Genomic DNA, 20700 nt, shown 5'->3' with positions numbered 1-20700 from the left:
TTATGTTCCTAACACCCTAACTGTGTACTAATTAAAAATTTCCTAGCAAATAATTAGAGGATAGCATATTTTTCCAAGTTTTATGTTGCCAACACACACACCCACGCATTTGGAAACATTCATGACTTCCTTCCACCAACATTAACTATCTAAATGAGAAAAAAAAATTCTTCCAGATTTTTTTTTCAGCTTACAATTCAATAAAAGTTACTAAAATGTTAGTAAATAGCACTTGCCCAGTTGTTAAGAGTACATAAATCATTGGTTTCCAATCCTTTAATGCTTTAGAAACAATTACTTGTACAAAAAATGTCACAATTTGCTCAGTTGTTGGAATCCAACAGTCTTATTTTTATTTGGACATACCTTGCAAAACAAATTACCACCATGTCAAATGCTAGTTACGGGCTAGCAGGCGGACTGACTCTTCTTGTTCCAACAATGAAGCAGTCAATGCAAATTAGGCTTCTGATACATTCAAGTGTTGAGATGAGGAGCTGATACTTGCAGGAAACAGACTCCAGCATCTCTGGACCGTCTCTTACACACCCCTCACTCTGGATATCCCTCATGGCCTTTGTGTATACGTGCAGAAAATGCCGAGTTGATTTTCCAGCAGTGTAAATATTTCTTGGGATGCTGAGCAGCGCGTTTGCCACAAGCTTACACACAGCTTTTGTCCCTGGCTCCAGACAGTGGCTGGCATACTTCAGAAGATGGTAATGCAGGAGAAGCTCAAAGCTGCCACCTACAGGGAAAACACTGCCAGGTGGTATCAGAGTACACGGACATTCCTCCTCATGTGTTGGGCACGGGATCCGATCTATTTGCGCATTGATCACCAAGCTATTGTCACCAGTGCTCTTGGCATTTAGCTCAATTGTTCTCTTCATTATTGAGGTTGCATCTCCTTTGTTACAAGTGCAATGAGGCTCTGACAGCTTATCTCCACAGCATTCTTCCTTAACATGGCAGCTGTGAAAATGTAAGGGTTCGGAATGATGCAGATTTCCGGCAAGACATTGTCTGGGCTGCTCTACTCGATCTGTGCCATCATACACTTCACCTTCAGCAGGGCAAACATTAGCACCAGCTGCTGCAGTGTCAATACCATTTTGCAATTCACTATTCTTGGAGGTCTCATGAGGTCCATATCTTGACTCAAGTGGCTGAAGGGTCTGACGCAGCATTTTGAAAGCCCCATGAAGGGCCGAAGCACACTGTATAGTCAAACCAGACACTGGCCCACACAGAACAATGCAGTACTGTGGACACAGAGACTTACTTGTTATGCCAACATGGGCATACCTGTGTGCTCCCAGCAAAATCGATTTGCAAAACTGTGCTTGTGCCAGATGTGTAGGCTGGCCATGAAGAATATCCCAGGGAGATACAGGAGAAGCTCCACTGATGGAGCAAAAGAGAGACAGCTCCTCTGGGTCCATGCACTCTACCACAGATATCCTATTAAGCTTTGCATGATAAAGAACTAAATCGGTTTGCTTGACACTGGATAAAATCAATCTCACTCCACTCACACTAAAACGTGATAAGATTTCCTGAACTCGCTGATGTATCCAAGCACAGGACGACTGCAACTGCTGGTCAGACTGAAGGTATAACATTGCACTGGCATCAACCAGAGGTGGCTGCAAAGGTTCAGTGACCACTAAGATCTTTAACTCCTCCTCTGTTGGCCAGTATTCTGTAAAGTCTCGGTGGAGAACCAACCCTTCAAGGATTCTGGAGCTGCTTGAGGGAATTCCAACTACCTTTGTATGAAGCTCCTCGAAATGGTCACATATGAATCCTACTGCTCCACTACTATGATCACCACCAGTGCACTTTAAATAGTAATCACAAGCCAATGTTGACAGAGACGGGCAGTGGTTTTCCCCAACTTTCCCATAAAAATATGGCTCCAGGAGCAACTTGGCATTGCTGTGAGTCACTTTCCAATCCCTGTCTGAAAGAAAAAGCGAGCTGGCACACTGTCTAAGGTGACACCTTACAATGTGGTCTAAAACCTGTGTTTGAAATGCAAGCAAATGGTCAGACAAAACCTTCAGTTGGAGGCCGTGCAATCCATGAGGACCAGTCGATCTTGTCGTTTCCCTCATTACCAAGACGTGAAGTTCTCTGAGCAGGGCGGCCAGCAGCAAAATAAAAGATTTGGCCCCATCTCCTGTCACATGACAATGGGCAACTGCAGAATCAACAATTACTCTGGAAAAAGGAAACAAGAGAGAGAGAGAGAGAAAGAGAGTAGGTGAAGCGCACACTCTATAAATAGCACTTGGTCGATGCGAGGACACAGGAGCCATTTTTAGGATAAAGAGAATGCATCTGTAGTTTAGGCACAGCTGTCTATAGTGAGCCACCTCATAGTTTAAGAGCACAATAAAATTAATGGAATCGGACAGGCTGCCTTGTGTGCTTTTAGTGGTTTAAATCCACACCACTCACATCACATTCTGTCAAGATTTTATAATCCCAGCAAAATCTGTCAAGGTAAATCCTAAAAACAAGCTGTGACAGCTGGAGTTCAAATAAGGCCAGACATATTCTAATATTTATGGACAACTCGGATATTATTATGCCACATTCACAAGCTCTGGAAATTTTTAGAGTTTCCACTTTGTTTTTCATGTATATTTATGGTCAGAGGTCTGGAAAAAATACAAGTTAGTTGTGGATTTGCAATTTAAAACGCACAAGAAACAATCAGACAATCAGCTCTGTTTTTGTCATAGAGAATCAAAATGAAGGAAGCCCATTAGGTGGGTATTGCATCACTACAAGGGCAACACAAACATCCAATGTTGTTTGTGGCTAAGATAATTATTACTATTATTTTATGCTTTGAAACAATATGAGGTGTCAAGTTTTATGTCACAACTTAGTGAGTCTGGGCAGCAAAGGTTAATCTCTGAATGTTGGGTGCTACCATTTAGAAGGACGTTCACATGGAATTTCCAACTGAGTAGCTCATATTTGTCACAACAAATCAATGCAGTCAGCATTCTTTTGTTTAAAATCGGTAAGTGAAGAATGCTACACATGGATTGAGGTCTCAGTGGAATGCCTCAGGGTCTGTTCTTAGACCACCACTTTTCTAATTTATGTTAATGACAATGATTCTGTTGTACTTAGTAAACTTTTGAAATTCGCAGATGATACTAACATTGGAGGCAGAACAGATAATTAGGAGGTAGTAAAAATAATTCAGAAAGACCTGGACAACCTTCCAAACAGGGTGAACACTTACAAAATGCAGTTTAATGTAGAAAAGTGCAAATTGCCACATGTGAGCTAAAAGAACTTAACTTACAAACACAAGATGGAAGACTCTCCTAATGGAGGCAACCTCTGAAACAGATTTAGGGGTTTACATTGGCACAACAATCTTATGGTCTAAGCAATGCGTAGAAGCAATTAAAAAGGTAAATAAAATGTTAGGTTGTACTGTACAAACTGTTGAACATAAATTGAAGGACATTAGGCTTAGACTAAAGTACTAATGAGACTGTATTGGGCTGCTATGGTCACCACACTACAAAAAAAGATATTGCAGCACTAGAAGATTTGCAGAAGGCAGAAATCGGGAGCATTCCAGGAAACAGTGAATAACCTACTGTGATAGGCTCAGAGAATTAAACCGGTTTGATTCTTGAGTTGAAGAGGCCGTGTAGAGACCTAATCCAGGTCATTAATAAATGGTGAATCACATACATGAGGACAGCAGTGGAACTTAAGTGGAAGTTCATTCAAGACTGGATCTAGGAGATACATCTTTACAAAAAGAGTTGTGCGAATCTGGAGCAAACTACGGAGCCATGTAGTTGAAGAGGAAACCTCAAGAACCTTTAAGAAGTATCTGGGTGAGATACCGGGACAGCTAAGCTATATAAACAAGTCTGATAGACTGAACGGTCTCCTCTTGTTTATCATCTTCTTATGTTCTAATATTTTCTTATGTATAAGATAAGAGGCAGTCATTAGCCTGTTGTTGATGATTTTGTCTTTAAATCCTGAAATAAGTCCTTCTGCAGTAGATTTTCAAAGTTCCCTCTTCCAACAATAATAAACTAGTGGACTATACAGAGAGAGGAGAACTAAAAATATTTGGGGATAATCATTGAAAACATGCAGACCTCTGATCTGAATGTAGAACAGATCAGTACGAACCATCAGGATAGAAGTGACTGTTTATTAAAAAGTTGAATTGTTTTAAAGTAGGAAAAACTAAAATGTCACTCTTTTGTACATGTTTTATTGAATCTATTATTGCATTTGCTTTTATGTGCTCATTTGGGAATATTGGTGTTAAGAACCAAGAATGTCTCAAAATATTTTTGACAAATTAATAGTAGAAGTGCTGGTCTTTTATTTGTTTTTTTAGGACCGTGATGAGCTGTAAATTATTATACATAGGAGTCCACTTTACACAGTCGGATTACAAAAGTTGATGCTGTTTCTTGTCTTTTGGCTTATTTTATTATAAGTTACTACTGTAAACAAACTTCTCTCTAGAATAATTACATCTACATAAACTGTAAATTGTGTACCATGTATAGGATGCATTTTAATAATCAAGTATGTGATACGGGACAACAGAGTGGTTAGTGTTGTTTCAGGTATGCAGCATACTGAGTTTGTAGCCCATGACCTGTCACTCTATGGAATTCACGTTCTCCTTTTCTTTGTGTGGTTATTTTTCTCTCACATCAGCAAAGATATGTAGCTTAGTCGATATGACATGCATGGGTCTTACAGTGGACTGGTGCTCCATCTCCTGCTTTACACCCATTCCCACCACGACTCTGAACTGGATTCAGCAGGTTTGACATTGTGCAGTAAATGCAATGTTTTAACTTAATTAATTCACTGGCAGTGCTTTAGCTGCATGAAATATTTATCTTTAGTGTAATAATGTTAAAATCAATTACGATGTTGAAAAACAGCTATTAAAAATTAATCAGCCACAGCAGCACAAGATGCAGAGGATGGAGGACAGCATGACACAGTCACTAGTAGACACTGAAACTGTCCGACATAATCATAATAGAGCTACAGAATACACAATTCATAAGACATCGAGTATGATGGACAATGTCCTGGGTATAATGTAACACAAGAGGTCAACCAAGTGAGCCAACCTTTCACATTAAAAAAAAAAAAAACATAAAAGAAAGTCAGTAAAACTGAATCTAAACATCACTTAAGCAGAACCTTTTCATCAGTGTGAAGTTCGTTAAAATGTCTCAGCAAGCAGTACACCACACCTCAATCAAAAGAAGACCGGAGAAACATAGTTACTGAAATATATCAGTCGGGGAAGGGTGACAAAACAATAGAACCCTGGGACTCCAGCGAACTACTGTGAGAGCCATCATCTCCAAATGAAGAGAACATGTAACAGTGGTAAATCTGCCCGGGATTGGCCAGCTTAACAAAATGACTCCAAGTGTGCATAGAAAACCAAGCCAGGAAGTCACTGAAAAACCCAGACGAACATCTAAGGAACTTCAAACATGTCTCAGCTCAGTTTATGTCAGCATTTGCGATTCCTTTATTAGAAAGACACTGGGCAAAAACGGTATCGATGGGAAACTTGCAAGGTGAAAACTACGGCTAAACAAAAGAACATAACACTTTGTCTAAGATTGGCCAAAAAGACCTCGACTACCCTCAGGAGGGAGAGGTAGGTAGGTAGATAGATACTTTATTAATCCCAAGGGGAAATTCACATAATCCAGCAGCAGTATACTGATACAAAGAAACAATATTAAATTAAATAGCAATAAAAATGAAAAAAATAAAAATAAAAAAGCAGACAATAACTTTGAGTAATGTTAGCATTTACTCCCCCGGGTGGAATTGAAAAGTCGCATAGTGTGGGGGAGGAACGATCTCCTCAGTCTGTCAGTGGAGCAGGACGGTGACAAAAGTCTGTCACTGAAGCTACTCCTCTGCCTGCTGTTCAGTGGATGCAGTGGATTATTCATGATTGACAGGAGTTTGCTTAATGCTCGTCGCTCTGCCACAGATGTTAAACTGTCCAACTTTACTCCTACAATAGAGCCTGCCTTCTTAATAAGTTTGTCCAGGTTTGTCTTTCATCTTTATGCTGCCACCCCAGCACACCACCGCGTAGAAGAGGGCACTCGCCACAACCGTCTGGTAGAACATCTGCAGCATCTTACTGGTCCTATTACATCTGGCGCAAAGCAAACACAGATTTCCATAATAAGAACATCATGCCCAAAGTCAAACATGGTGGTGGTAAGTGTGATGGTGTGGAGATTTTCTTGCTGCTTCAGGACTTGGGCAACTTGCAATAACTGACAGAAGCATGAATTTAGCTCTCTACAAGAAAACATTGAAGTAGAACGTCCAGACATTAGTCTGTGACCTCAAGCTCAAGTGCTGTTGGATTATGCAATGCTGTAAGGACGAGAAGCACAAGACCAAGTCCACCACTGAATGGCTGGGAAAAAAATGAAGGCTCTGAAGTGGCCTAATCAAAGTCCTGACTTGAACACCATCAAGATGTTGTGATGGGACCTTAAAATTCATAACAGAACACTAAAACAATTCCATAGAGAACACTGTTTTTCACAGCAATACCAATGACATCCTGTTACCAGAAGCATTTTATTACGGTTGCTGCCACTAAAAGTTGCATGACGAAGCATTAAGTTAAGGAAACAATTACTTTTTCACATGGGTGACATAGGTGTTGGTGAACTGTTTTTCTTCAAAGACTCAAAAGATCATTTAAAAAACTGTGCATTGTGTGTCTTTTGAAATATACTAAATGTGTTTGGAGATCTGAAACAATTAAAAGAGTTATGAATAAGCAAAAAAATAGACGAAACCAAGAATGGGGCAGATACTTTTTACGCTGCAATTGCAACTATCTTAAGTATTTTGTTTTATTGATTTATTTGTACCAAGAATTGGCTGAGGCTCTGCCCCTGGCTCTTTCATTCACCTATTTGACTGTACCCTTTCCTACCTGTTGCCATGCAATACTAGTTACATAGCAGTCACATGATCTGAACAGCAGAGGAAACATTCGACGCCCAACATGAATCTAAAAGTCTTTACTAAGCTATGTTTCATTTGAAGTGACCGTGTATTTAAATCCTCTCATTTTGCCTGTTCCTCCTAAATAATTTGCTCCCACCTATGCTTTGTTCATCTAGATCAAGAGTTCCCAAAGTGGTTGATATCGACCCCCAGGGGTCTAGGGGTTGATAGTTTCAATAAAAAAATTTGGGGGTCAAGGACAGCAAAAATAGATCACCTTACTACTGCTATTTATTTGTTACATCAAAATATCTATGATTCCAACAGGTACCTAACTAAGAATTAAAATAATTTAAAAAAACACTTTTTTGATAAAAACACATTACATACCGAACTTGCAAACAAAAAGGTAAAATGCGTAATTAAAAAAGTCACACGTAAGAATGCATGAAAATACATGTAGCACAAACATGTCTGTGCATTGTCTTAACGAACGTATCAAAGTAAGTGTGGACATGAAAAACCGTTGAACGTCCGCACTTGCTCACGGTGGGACGAGACGACGAATATTTGATATTAGCAGAATCTATCAGTCTTGTACAGTCAAGCTTTCATAAAACACTATAAATTGGTTCGTTTGATGTGACATATACTTATTTGTGATTTGAACTTTAAATATAATAATTGAGGAGCAGTACTACGAAAAAGAAAAATCAGAGGACACAGTTTATTTATTCGAGTTTGAACAAAAATCTTCTGTTTCAAATAAGTACATACTTGATTTTTTTATTTTTTCTTTAAATCACAGGGGCTGTCAAAATTGTTTGTTAATAAAAAAGTTTGTTTCTTCAGATAATAATATATGACTGAACCAAAAAAGAAATGCAGACAGCACAGCTTGGACTATTTGTACTTATTTTGAATTTATATATTTATTTCATAAATGTCAAAAATGTAAAAAAAGCTCTGCTCATACTTTTTTGCTTTAATTTTTGTTAGTGCAGGTTTCAATATTAAATGTTGCACAAGATAATGCCATATTCCATAGTCATTTTATTTTTTAGAATTATTAATTACAAGTAATTAAAATGAAAAGTTTGATATCTAGTGAAATATTTAATATCAAGTACTGTACAAATTTATTAATTTGAGTAAGTAAAAAGTAAAATGACTAGGAGGTCAATGGTTTTAAAAGTTTTTGGTAAAGGGGTCCGCGGCCGAAAAAAGTTTGGGAACTCTTGACCAAGATGATCAAGACAGGTTCCTATCACTGCAATCAATCACTTGCTTGATTTTTGAATAACTGATAAGAGGCCATTTTACTCTATTATTGTTTCAATGCTTACTTATTCTTTACTGGCTAGTAATTTCTATACATTAGACTTCTGTTTGTGTCCATACCTTGCACTGCCTTATTTCACTTGTCTTGAATTTCTGTTTCACTTGTTTGATCTGCAAACTCCTTCCGTACACACCCATTAGGGAACCATATTGGGGTATAATTCAGATTTTATCTTAAACAAGTTGGGAGAACAAAGTTATTCTTTCTTGATGCACCTTAGCAATGGCAGTGTAATAAAATTAATTTACGTGGTGCTTTTCCATGTTCACAATTTTTAAATTCCAGTCAGCATGACACCCTAAAGTGTGAACAACCAAAGGGATCATTCCGTCATATCGGTGTCAACTGTGATTTGATGCCACATGCTACAAGAAATTAATGAGCATTTGTTGATGTTTCTGTTCAAGAATCTGGCTGCACCTTTGTTTTTGAGAATTCTTACCTGGCAATGGGTTGTTCCAGAAGCAGGGAGCTCAATATTTTCTGGCCATCTCGAGTTATGAGCAATTCTCCAGTTGCTTTAGTGAAAAGTACCAGTCCTCCATGAGGTCCAAAACACCGACTGACAATGGACTCCAAGGTTTCAGCAACTTGCACCAATATACTGATGTCAACTGGATGACTCCCATTCATCTTCAGTATTTCATGTTAAACACTTTAAATGGAAGAAAAAAAAAAAAACATTTAGTGCAAGTTGTTACCACAATTGTGTGAAATGCAAAGCAGCAAAGTCCAATGTGGTTTGTACATTTATTAGCTGCTAATTGGCAAACTTAATTCAGTGTAGAAGGACTTGTTTATTATAGTTTTTTTTGCTCACTTAAATACTTTTCACTACTGTATTTTTATTTTATTCATGAACTGTATGACATTATCTGTTAACAGAGGCTATTCAGTTTACTTGCATCACACAAATAATCTCCATTAAAAAAAGCACAAAAAATACTGCAAGGTGCTACCATCATACTACAGTATGTTCAGTTATGCTAATTTACGAGGGGCGTTCAATAATTTATTTAGCCGAGTATGACAGAAAGTAGCAAGCATATTGAGATAAGTCTGGGTATGTCGTGACGTGTTTCACAGCTCAGTGCGAGTCTAACATTCCAAGAGACAGGATGTCAGGAGAGTCCTTGTGCGAATAAGTAAGAAAACGGCAGATTTGAAGCAATGTTCAGTGATAAAAAGCCAAAGGAGATTAAACTGCCCCATCACCCTACAAAGTAAAGTGGGGTAGAGAGTCCACTGAAGATGGTTCTCACACTGAATAGACTATGGAAGCAAATTCCACAGAAATGTGCAAGATAGTTGAGGATTTAATTTTGTCAGACAGACGAATTAAGGTTTCCTGAACAGCTGAAAAAAAAAAATGGGCATCTCGGCAGGTACAGTTTGGAAAATAATTCAAAGTACTAGGGTGTTATACCGTGTTAGCCATTATGAATGTAATGAGAAGTCAAGCAAAATGATGCCTTTTATCTAAAAAAGATTACAATATGCAAGCTTTCAAGGTAACTCTGCCAAGATGTAAAATAATTCATGAAAAGTTGGGCATGTCAAAGGTCAGTGCAAGATGGGATCCATGAAGGCGGATGCTATGTCAGTAGGCCACGAGGCTCCATTGCTGTCAGGAGAACTTGGAGATGCTCCGTGAAGACCATATGAATTTGTTTCATCGTTTGATGACTGGAGAGGTGACTTGGGTCTGTCACAGAGATCCTGAGTCCAAAATTGGGAGTCAATGCAGTGGAAGCACAAGTCATCCACCATCCCAAAAAAGTTCAAGAGAGAAAAATCTGCAAGCAAACTCATGGCATGTCTTCTGGGATATTGAAGGACTTTTGTTTCTAGAGTTCATGTCACACAAGACAACCATAACCGGGGAGAGTTACGCCAACACAATGATCGCTTTGCGGGAGTCACTTAAGGAGAAAAGATGAGGAACACTTACAGCAGGCGTGCTGCGTCTTCACGACAATGCGAGAATGTGGGTTCCAGCAGCTGAACCATCCACCGTACAGTCCTGACCTGTCTCCCTCAGATTATTTCCTGTTCTGAGTTTTGAAGAAATCTCTCTGTAGAAAGCAGTTTTTAAGTAATAAAGACGTCAAAGATGCTCTGATGTCCTGGTCTGAAGGTCAAACACAAGATTTTTTTCAAGGAGGTTAAAGTCATTGCAAGTGCATGAAGTGTATGGAGCTAACAGGGGACTGTACTGGAAAATAAAAACTCTATTTTTTTTCCCTACGGAGGTAAATTATTGAACGCCCCTCATATATACTCATCCTGAACATTATGGCATCATCTATTGAATTTAACTGATACATACAGCAAGACAATAATCAACGATGCTGTGATGCTCACAGAATAGTCCTGAAAAGGTAAATCACACTTCTGCATTTATCACAAATGGTGAGATTATTTATGTGTACTTACCACTATAAAGCTGTCCCTACCTTCAGTCTTTAAATATCAAGAGGGAAAGACCACACGCCGCACTAAGCCCCACAAAGGAATGAAGGTACCACTTTCATGCAAAGAGAAACCCCGATTTCACCTGAAACATTCCTAATGCTCCTGCACTTATGAAAATGAGACCGCCATAAATAAAAGATTAGAACTGCCCTAAAGTGTCCACTACTGGCCTGCATGGGTACAAAATGTGAGCCCAGGCCTGCATCAGTCGGGTTCAGACCTCACCCGAGTCCAAGTAAAGTCATAAACTACAGAAGCTGATCAATCCTCTTTACAAACTAAAAGGTCCCCTCACAGCATAAAACACATCATCTGAATCATGAAAACACAGAAGCACGCTGTGCCAAGTGCAGCTTTTTATAGATTATGTTAATTCTGGCTAACCGCCTCTTATTAATCCTACCAATATCTGACTAAACAAGGTTAGCTTTCTGCTTCTGCCGGTCTCCATCTTGCTGATCTGGGTCAATAAACTGTATTTCTGCCAGAGTTCTATTTACTAAAGGAGAGCTCAAATTATTATTAGATCAACTAATTACATCCACTTTCATCTCTAAACATTAAAGTAAAATACTGCCTACACATAGTGGTTTTTGAAGAGTGCTTTTCTGCGCACAAGAATGTTTTGTGGCAATTAATTATTATCAGAGAGACAGAGACTGAATCAAAAACAAATGACTAGTAGTGAGGGTCGAACAATCCAGCGGACTTTCATAAAACGGTCACGACAAACATAATAACCAAGAGAGTGCTTAAGCTAAAATCCTGAAGTACTTAACAATACTTGCGTTTTGTTTTTATTTGCAAATTAAACTTCAGACCAATGGGTCGACACAACGACTAGCTCTTTAAATAGTCTGGCATTCACCACTGCATCCAGAGTCACCAGCGCCACAACACACTGGACGATGGTAACAAACCCACGCCAAAAGAACAGGAGTTAGTTACATCTGTTAGTTACTGACATTGTGGTCAGCAACACAGGAGCACCGCAGGGGACTGTACTTTCTCCGGTCCTGTTCAGCCTATATACATCGGACTTCCAATACAACTCGGAGTTCTGCCACATGCAAAAGTTTGCCGACGACACTACTATCATGGGCTGCATCAGGAGTGGGCAGGAGGTGGAGTATAGAAACCTAATCCAGGCCCCTCCTGGACCCCATGATCATCAGAGGTGACTGCGTGCATAGGGTACAGACCTATAAATACCAGGGAGTGCAGCTGGATGATAAATTTGACTGGACTGCCAATACTGATGCTCTGTGTAAGAGAGGACAGATCCGACTATACTTCCTTAGAAAGCTGGCGTCCTTCAACATCTGCAAGAAGATGCTGCAGATGTTCTATCAGTTGGTTGTGGTGAGCGCCCTCTTCTACTCGGTGGTGTGCTGGGGAGGCAGCATAAAGAAGAAGGACGACTAACACCTGGACAAACTGGTGAGGAAGGCAGGCTCTATTGTAGGCATGGAGCTGGACAGTTTGACATCGGTGGAAGAGTGACGGGTGCTGACCAGGCTCCTGTCAATCATGGAGAATCCACTGCATCCACTGAACAGTGTCATCTCCAGATAGAGGAGCAACTTCAGTGACAGACTGCTGTCACCGTCCTGCTCCACTGATAGACTGAGGAGATCGTTCCTCCCCCACACTATGCGACTCTTCAATTACACCCTTCCACCCCTTGTAAACGTTAATATTATACAAAGTTATTGTCTGTTATACCTGCATTTTTATCACTCTTTAATTTAATATTGTTTTTTCTAAGTATGCTGCTGCTGGAGTATGTGATTTTCCCCTTGGGATTAATAAAGTATCTATCTATCTATTTGTATAGAGCACTTCTTTGAAGGTGACTGCAAAAATTTTCAAAAAACAAGCTCAAAACTCATGACAGCTGGCTAAGCATTCACCTGCCATACCCCTCACCACAACAAAATATCAAACGGGGTACCCCACTTTCCACACTGTGGGATTTCGTCTCAAACCAATTACTGTACACACTAATGCACAATTTAAGAGTTTCCCGTGTCAATAAAATGACTGTAGAAGACTGATCTTGAGCTCATCTCCTACATTCAGTTATAAATGATCCCAAAATGAATGGCATTTTACATTTACTTATTTGGCGACTTACCACATTTATGATACAACTGATTACATTTCTTTTGGTTTTCCAGTTGGAGCACAGGCAGGTCAAGTGACTTGCTCAGGGTCACACAGTGCCAGTAGCAGGATTTGAACCCCCAGCCTCAGGGTTTGAAGTCTAAAGCCTTAACCATTACACCACACTGACGGTCTTAGGACTGCTCCCCTCTGGTGCAGGGCTCTCCCTCATGACATTAAAGCTTCAGTCGCTGCTACTGCTACAGGACGGCAACACACCATGTTAATAAGCCAAGTACTCTGATCAGGTCAATCAAACATTAAACTACAAATGAGCACAAAACCTGTGCAGTAAACGATTATGTTAATTATATTTCATTTACATTTTTTTCCACTTTTTCAAAAGGACATTGCTTACATTTCCCTTAATAGTAATGAAGACAAGACCTGCCTATTACTAGCTTGAGTTTGGTCTTAACCCAAATTGATTCACTAGACAAAGAACCCTGCTTGTCACTAGCACTCTGTTCTCTTCTCGGTAGCTTGATGTGGCACTTGGTGCTCTGCTGCCAGGCTGCTTTCCTGCAGATAGAAATGTCATCCCAGATAAAAGAGCGTTGGAATCATCGGATGGAAAGATTCTCTCATCAGATTGGACGGCCAGCAAAGAATCCACTATGGAAAACCCAGGAGGCTGTAGGCAGACAGTTGGCTGACATGTTCGATACCACAAGTTTATTTTTGACATTCTCTTTTACAATTTTAATCTCCACCGTTGTCAGCTGGCCATAGTTTATCAATTAAATAATGGACAAACATCGTTGAATTCCATTTAAGTTTAAACAGTTTCTACCCTGTTCTTTACATGTTTTAGCAAATCTGCATTAATTTGTGTACCAGTTCTCCATTACCTAATTAGTATAACCTATACGTGTATTTTATCTGAGATTTGTTGACAGCACTCTGTACAGCATCCAATCAATAGATACATAAATCAAAATTAAAACCCCACCTAACACTGAGGCCCATCAGGCTTGGGTCAGTTGCAGACCTCTTCTGTGCAGCAGTGCTCACCACCCGATTACCATCTTGTTGTAACGAGTCACTCATGGCAGCATCTCCACACCAGTCCATGAACAGTCGAGGATCACTGGGGTAACTGCAAGGCTAAAATATAAATAAGAGTACGCATCATGGCCCCCACATTCTAACACGGGCCCCTAGGCCAGGATCTCTGGCAGGCCCTTCACCTAGGGTTAAGGAAAAAGTGACACTCAACAGGATTTAAAATAAAATAAGTGAGGTTAATGATGTGAAAACATAACAAGTATCATGCACGTTTATTGAATACTAGCCAACCCGCGGCGTACCATATGCCGCATAATCAGGCCGGTTTTTTAATGACTTTTAAGCACAGGGAGAAAATTAACATTTGAAAAATCGGTAATGTAATAAATCAGCCAAGAAGAGCAACATTGTAACAATGCACGGAACGAACCAACACACAATCATACGTGACTGAAAACTGCCGGACCGCCATCACACCCTGCCTGCTCATGTGCCCACCTCCAACTCGGCACTTGAGTCGTTGTCGTCTTTGCACAGTCCACATGCACCTGTGACTCACGTAGACCTTTCATTACTCTGTGCGTTTTTTTCTGCTTTTGTATAAATAATCCACCAAGACACCCAACCACGGTAGTAGCACGAATTGCTGTATGTAGCGTGTAAAACAGTTTGCTATGGTGCACTCGGTTGTGCGTTGTAACCGAAAACTCATTTTTTAAAGACTGCTTACTTCATTGTGTTTTAACCTCAGTTGTAAAGGATTGTTTTAAGGATCCCATGGGATACCTCTCGCAAACCGTTTTACACGCTGCATATAGCGATTCACCTCCGTGAGAAACATGCCTCGATGAACAGTCAACGTGGCTCGGAGTTGCATGTGGCTTCCACGACAGATGGATACAAAGGTCACGGTTTTTTCTGTGTCGTCGAGTCCGAGTTGGTGGGCGTGGCTCTACGAGTTGTCGTCGTATCCAATGGTCTTGGAGTTGGTGGGCGTGGCTCGTTTCTGCGTGCGCCATAGGTGTCTCACTTGTCGGTGGCTTAGTGAATCCACGCCCCTTCCGGCGTGCTTTCCATGTAGATAGATATTTATAAAGTAAAGATCCTAATGAAAAACTTACAGTAGTATCAAAAATTATTGCAAAATCTGTTTTTTTAGCTTTCTTTGAGGCAAAATTTTCAATGACCTCACTAAAATCAACATGTTTAGCTAAATCATTTTTGATACACAGAATTGCTAGATGATTAAGTCGTTTTTGACTAGTTGTACTTCTTGTCCATGTTTTTAATGAATTTGCCAATCTGCTAAACGATCTTTCTGCTGAAGAAACAGTAACTGGGACTGTACAAAACAATTTAATAGCAAGAGAGATATTAGAAAATATACCTTGAAGTTTGTTGTCGTAAATTGCATTCAAATTTCTAACTGGACTTTTGTCAACACCAAAAACTGTCTTGTAGATACTTTTGAAGTGAAAGATTTCATCCAGTAAGTCATCTGACAGATCTTCTGCATATGCATGTACAAGTTTTGCAGCTCTTGCAGAGAGTTGACCATTGTCCAAGTTCTGAAAATTCAAAATGGGTAAGAATAATTCCCATATGGCATCTGCTGCTTCAAATCTTGTCTTTAAATCGCTGATAAAATCCAATACTGGGAAAACTACCGAAATTTTGAAATCATATTCTGGTTCTGTAGAAGGTTTTTGGTTATTTGGAAATTGAGTTCACACTGCTACTACCTCAGCAACTGCTTTCGCCTCCTGAATAATACTTTCCCACGAGTCACGTAAATGCTGCATTTCTTGAACTAGGTCTTTTACAAGTGAAGTTTCAACATCGAGTTTTATTCCTTTACTTTGTATGACAATGCTCTTGTTGTCAATACTTGCTAATATTTTGTGCCAAAACACTGTCATCAGCAGACCTTTATGAGATTCAAAATATTTTCTTAGGCCTTTATTTGTATTCAATGCTGAAGGGGTTAATCCAGTAGCCAAACCTCCAAGAATGACATCTAGTACAGTAAGCACTCCAGGATAATGTTTAATAATTGGTCGTACAGCTTGAAATCTTTCACTCCACCTTGTTTCTGAAAGCTTTTGAAGGGATAATGATACATGTTTTTTCAGTACTTCCCAGCATGCAGGACTGTGGGCGAACAAACAGTAGAAGCTTTCTATATTCCCGAAAAACGTTATAACATCTGGGTTGATTTTTGCAGCGTTAACTCCTACACGAATTTAATGAATGTGCTCTGCAGGGAGAGAATAATGTATATTTGTTTTTTTCTAAAATGCGACTCTTAACGCCGTTTATTGTGCCACGCACACATAACTATATAAAAGTATTTAATAGGTACTTACTTCCAAGCATGTAGCGGGTAGCGAAATCAGCTGAATCTGAATTTCTTGATAACAGGCTAACAAATCCTCAATGGATCTGTGCAGTAGATCTGCAATAGTCGACTACTCATACAAATTAAATACTACTACTACTTGTTTCTTGTTTTGCCTTTAAAAGAATTAGAACAGGCTTCTTATAAACTAATTGTGAATATAAATAGAATTGTTTGCGTTTTTAGCTTTAAATTTAGATATACAATTTAGTTGAAGATCTGTACGGTTCTATGACGCTTAGCTTTTCATGTACTCCGGTATTTTTGATATACTTTTCTAATGTAGGGTTTCCTAAAGGAAATTTTCCGACTAAAATAATGGCGGTTGTCGCAGGGCGCAATTTTCTTGCAAAAAGCCGGAAATTACGTCTTTTTGAAAATTTCGACAATTTTGAAAAAAATCTAAATTTTAACTTTAACTCTTTGCATCTGCAGAAATAAGTGATGTAAAATTTTAATTTTTTTGTGTAGTACAGTGGACCCTTGACTTACGAACTCAATTCGTTTGCGAGGGCTGGTTGTAAGTCAAGACTATTTTTCCCATAAGAAATAATGGAAATACCCATAATGCGCTCCAAACCTCCCACAGCAACACTTACTTAACCTGTTCATAATAAAAAAGGGTTGTATAATGTGTATAATTTACCAAAACACCAATAATTTTTCTAATGTACTAACCAAAAAGTTATAAAAAGTGCCTAGCCTACCAGAAACAACAATTTCATACTGTACTCCCCATTTAATTTGACATCTTTGGGCTGCAGGAAGGGAGGAGGAGGAGAATGAAACAGAAGGTGGTTATTGTTTAGAAGGAGCCTCCTTATGCAAATCTTTTGTTTGTAAAATTGTCGAGATGGTGGATTTCGACATGCTGTACATATTAGCGAGATCGGTCACACGAACACCACTCTCATATTTCCGCACAATTTCCTTCTTCGTTTCGATTGTGATCGCTGTTTCTCAAGTAGTCGACAGTAGTCGAGCACTCAGTTCAAAGCTGGTCGCGTTGTGAACTGCTGTAATAATTCACTCCAAAGCAAGCCGGTTATGACTCAGCCTGATGACATCACCATGTGCTGCACCAGCCCGCTAGCTAACATCCCTTAACAATCGCTTTCTTTACATTCGTTACCTTCTCTTCCTTCCTTAGCAATTATGCGTTTTGCTTGCCATGGTCTTAGTGAATTATATATATAGATAAATCACTGCACTGACCAAAATTATGTCCACAGACACATGTATCTGGGCTCCGACTGACGCTTACCAATGCTCTCGGCTGTTTGTTTACGATCGCACAAGCGGATACACGTGACCACATTCAGGTCGTAATGCAAGATGCTGGTCGTAAATCAAAACAAAGATTTTGGTCGTAAATCAAGCTGTTCGCATGTCAGGCCGGTCGTATATCAAGGGTCGACTATATTTCTTATTTAATTGTGTTCAAAACCATGTATAAATTTGTTTATGTTTATTGTTTATAATATTTATAAATAAAGAATATATAAAACTATATGACACCAAATCAGCAATTAATATAAAAATGTTTAACCAGTGGAGAGGTCTATGCTTTATTGGATTCGTAAAATGTCAAAGCGAGAAAGTTGTAGACATTTTTTTATATGAAACTTTTTTTGATATTGTTTTTACTTTTCAAAATATTTTATGCTGAAGTTGACACTCAACGCTGTAGGATCAATTCTTGCTTTCTGTTCACACGTTCTGTTTGTACATAATATCTACTCATCCCCCGGGTCCACTGGCTAGAGCCCTGTCAGCCCCTCCCTCCTTGTGGGGGCCATGGTACGCAATAATCACAACATTATCATGGGGAACATAAGAACCACAAGTATCGGCAAGTTTGCTTTTATTTTGCAATTTCCCCTTCTTCCCAGTGAATACATAGCAGTCACAAGTGTCTAGCTTGAATGCGCAGCTTTAGCACTGAAATAGCAGCAGAAAAAGAATCTGCACGTAACGACACTCCAAAGCCATGGAAAACATTTTTATTCCATAAAGGCAAGTTCAATTGGTGATATGTATTACTAATAACTCACAAAAATACAAGAAGAATCAGAAAAAACACCAGCAACTGAAGTGTAAAAGTGGTGACTTTAAAAGCAAACTGTAGAACACTGTATATGCTATTCTCAGTGCATAGGATTAAGTGCCACCGACTATATAATGCAAATAAGCCGTTTTGTTTTTTGCAGTATAATAATAATACATTTTACTTAAATAGCACCTTTCCCATGGTGAAGACGCTTCATTTTTTATATACATATTTACTTATACTGTAAATAAAGTTATAAATGCCAATAATGCAAAGTAATAACTTTATTTCACAAGAGAGGCACTTTAGCCGATATATTATTTAAATTATTACTAGTAGCCAGGAGCTACGTTTAGATCCGTCAGTTACAGGATCATACCCATCCCACTAGAGTGTAAAATTAACACGATTTTAAATGTATATATTTCATGCTGTAAGATAAGAAATATATCACGTTTAATTATATAAAAAACGACTGAAATGTGGAGCATGGAAGTGATGTATTCCACAACATACCTCAGAAGTTCTTCATTCTTTCTTCTCTTCCAATCCACTGACGGAGCTAATCTGCTGTTTTAAAACAACACACGCTTGTAAAACCGGAAAGAACTCGGCGCTGTATCCTAGAGACAAGAACAATCGACTTCCTGTCAGCTGACCGACTCCATTACTGCCATCATAGACGTAGAATTACTAGACGCCGCATGACCAGCAGCATCGTACGTCAATGCCGCCGCCATATTGCGAGTGGCACTGCTATGGAGTGAAGTAATGAATAAAGATGCCACACGCGTGTGCTGCTTGGGATTTTACAAACTGCTGTACGCTCCAAACCAGATCCCGGGAGATTACATTTCATAGGTAAGGCTGAACAAGTGTTTTGGCTCTATTTGGCCATTAGAAAATCCCGTTTTATAATCTTAGCATTCAAGGTCACCTTAAAATTAAACAACATTAGTAAAATTAAAACAAGAGAATGATAAATCAAAAAGCAATAATTAGCAAACAAAGATAACTGGCAGTAACAGTGCAAAATTCACAATTGGTATGCTAGTTTGAAAAGATAAGTTTTGAGGGTAGTTTTAAAATGTGTTATTGAATCGAGCTGATGTATATGAGAGAGAAGAGAATTCCCGAGTTGAGGAGCACTATGAGAGACGCTCGAGCTCCCAAAGCACAGAGTTTGATGTGTGGTACAGAAAGTAGAGCTGCAGATGAGAATCAGAGTGAGCGAGAGGAGTGTCAGTCTGGAGGAGATCAGTGAGGTTGTGGAGAGCTTTAAATGTTAAGAGCGGTATTTAGTATTGTATTCTGTAGTTAACAGGGAGCCAGTGAAGTTGAGAGAGAATAGGTGTAGTATGTTCAGTGGATTTAGAACAGCAGGTTATTATCCTGGCAGCAGAATTTTGAATAAATTGTAAGTGATGGATAAGTTTTTGTGGCATGCAAGATAGAATAGCATTACAGTAATCTATACGTGAGGTGACTTGGACATTAACCAATACTTCAGTACTGTGCTGCGTAAGAACAGGATGAAGTCTAGAAATGTTTTGAAGATGGAAGAAGGCAGTCCGAGAAATGTTACTTATATGGGAGGAATTATTTAATAATAATAATTATTATTATTTAATAATTGCCATTATTAGTGTATAAATGGATTTAAATAATTGCATTTAAACAATTCACCAAAATCTGTTGCATGTAAACGATACTGTTTTAAATGTTATTGTTTTTTAATCAGAAAATCCGGTTTCCACATTTAATTGTATAAGTTTAAATGTCACTTTTGCCACTCGCAATAGGGTGGATGCGCTGACATATTGTGTCGACTGGGCAACACAGTGAATGTGGCGTCAACCTATATATGTCTATGACTGCCATAGAAAGAAATGCAGGTTAGCGGAAGGATGATGGCGGCCATACTAAGTAGGTACAAGCGAGCCTTTGCGTTCTCCTAAACACATAATCCATTTTGGGGGCACGGGGTGGAGGGTATAAGGAGTCAGGAGACTATCCCTGACGTATGTACACAGTGCAGGAAGCAAACATGTGTGGAGACCACTGCTGCAGACATCACGGGGTCACCTTAGGATCATCACTCATGTACATATCGGAGAATGCAATCTGATAACTATCACCTTTTTTCCACCCTCTCAGGCATACACAGTATTTAATGTTTGTAAAATGCTGGGGATTAAAACACTTAGAGATTTCTACATAGTGTGA

The 20700-nt window shown here is 39.1% G+C and overlaps 1 protein-coding gene across 2 annotated transcripts; it reads right to left on the bottom strand.

The window, feature by feature from the left end:
* Window positions 1–258: 258 nt before the first annotated feature.
* Window positions 259–19086, bottom strand: bbs10 (Bardet-Biedl syndrome 10). 2 transcript variants are annotated; one of them, XM_039761894.1, is made up of 5 exons: window positions 18991–19086; window positions 15414–15594; window positions 13971–14125; window positions 8820–9032; window positions 259–2226 (listed from the first exon to the last, which is right to left on the bottom strand). In XM_039761894.1, the coding sequence occupies exons 4-5, from the start codon at window positions 9008–9010 to the stop codon at window positions 402–404; spliced, it is 2016 nt and encodes a 671-aa protein (XP_039617828.1). In that variant the 5' UTR covers window positions 9011–9032; window positions 13971–14125; window positions 15414–15594; window positions 18991–19086; the 3' UTR covers window positions 259–401. The 2 variants fall into 2 exon arrangements, with proteins under 2 accessions (XP_039617828.1, XP_039617827.1); XM_039761893.1 differs by lacking the exon at window positions 15414–15594.
* Window positions 19087–20700: the final 1614 nt, after the last annotated feature.

This window comes from Polypterus senegalus, chromosome 8 (genome assembly GCF_016835505.1).
Source record: "Polypterus senegalus isolate Bchr_013 chromosome 8, ASM1683550v1, whole genome shotgun sequence".
Lineage (NCBI taxonomy): Eukaryota > Metazoa > Chordata > Cladistia > Polypteriformes > Polypteridae > Polypterus > Polypterus senegalus.
This window is presented reverse-complemented; position numbering and strand designations above follow the sequence as displayed.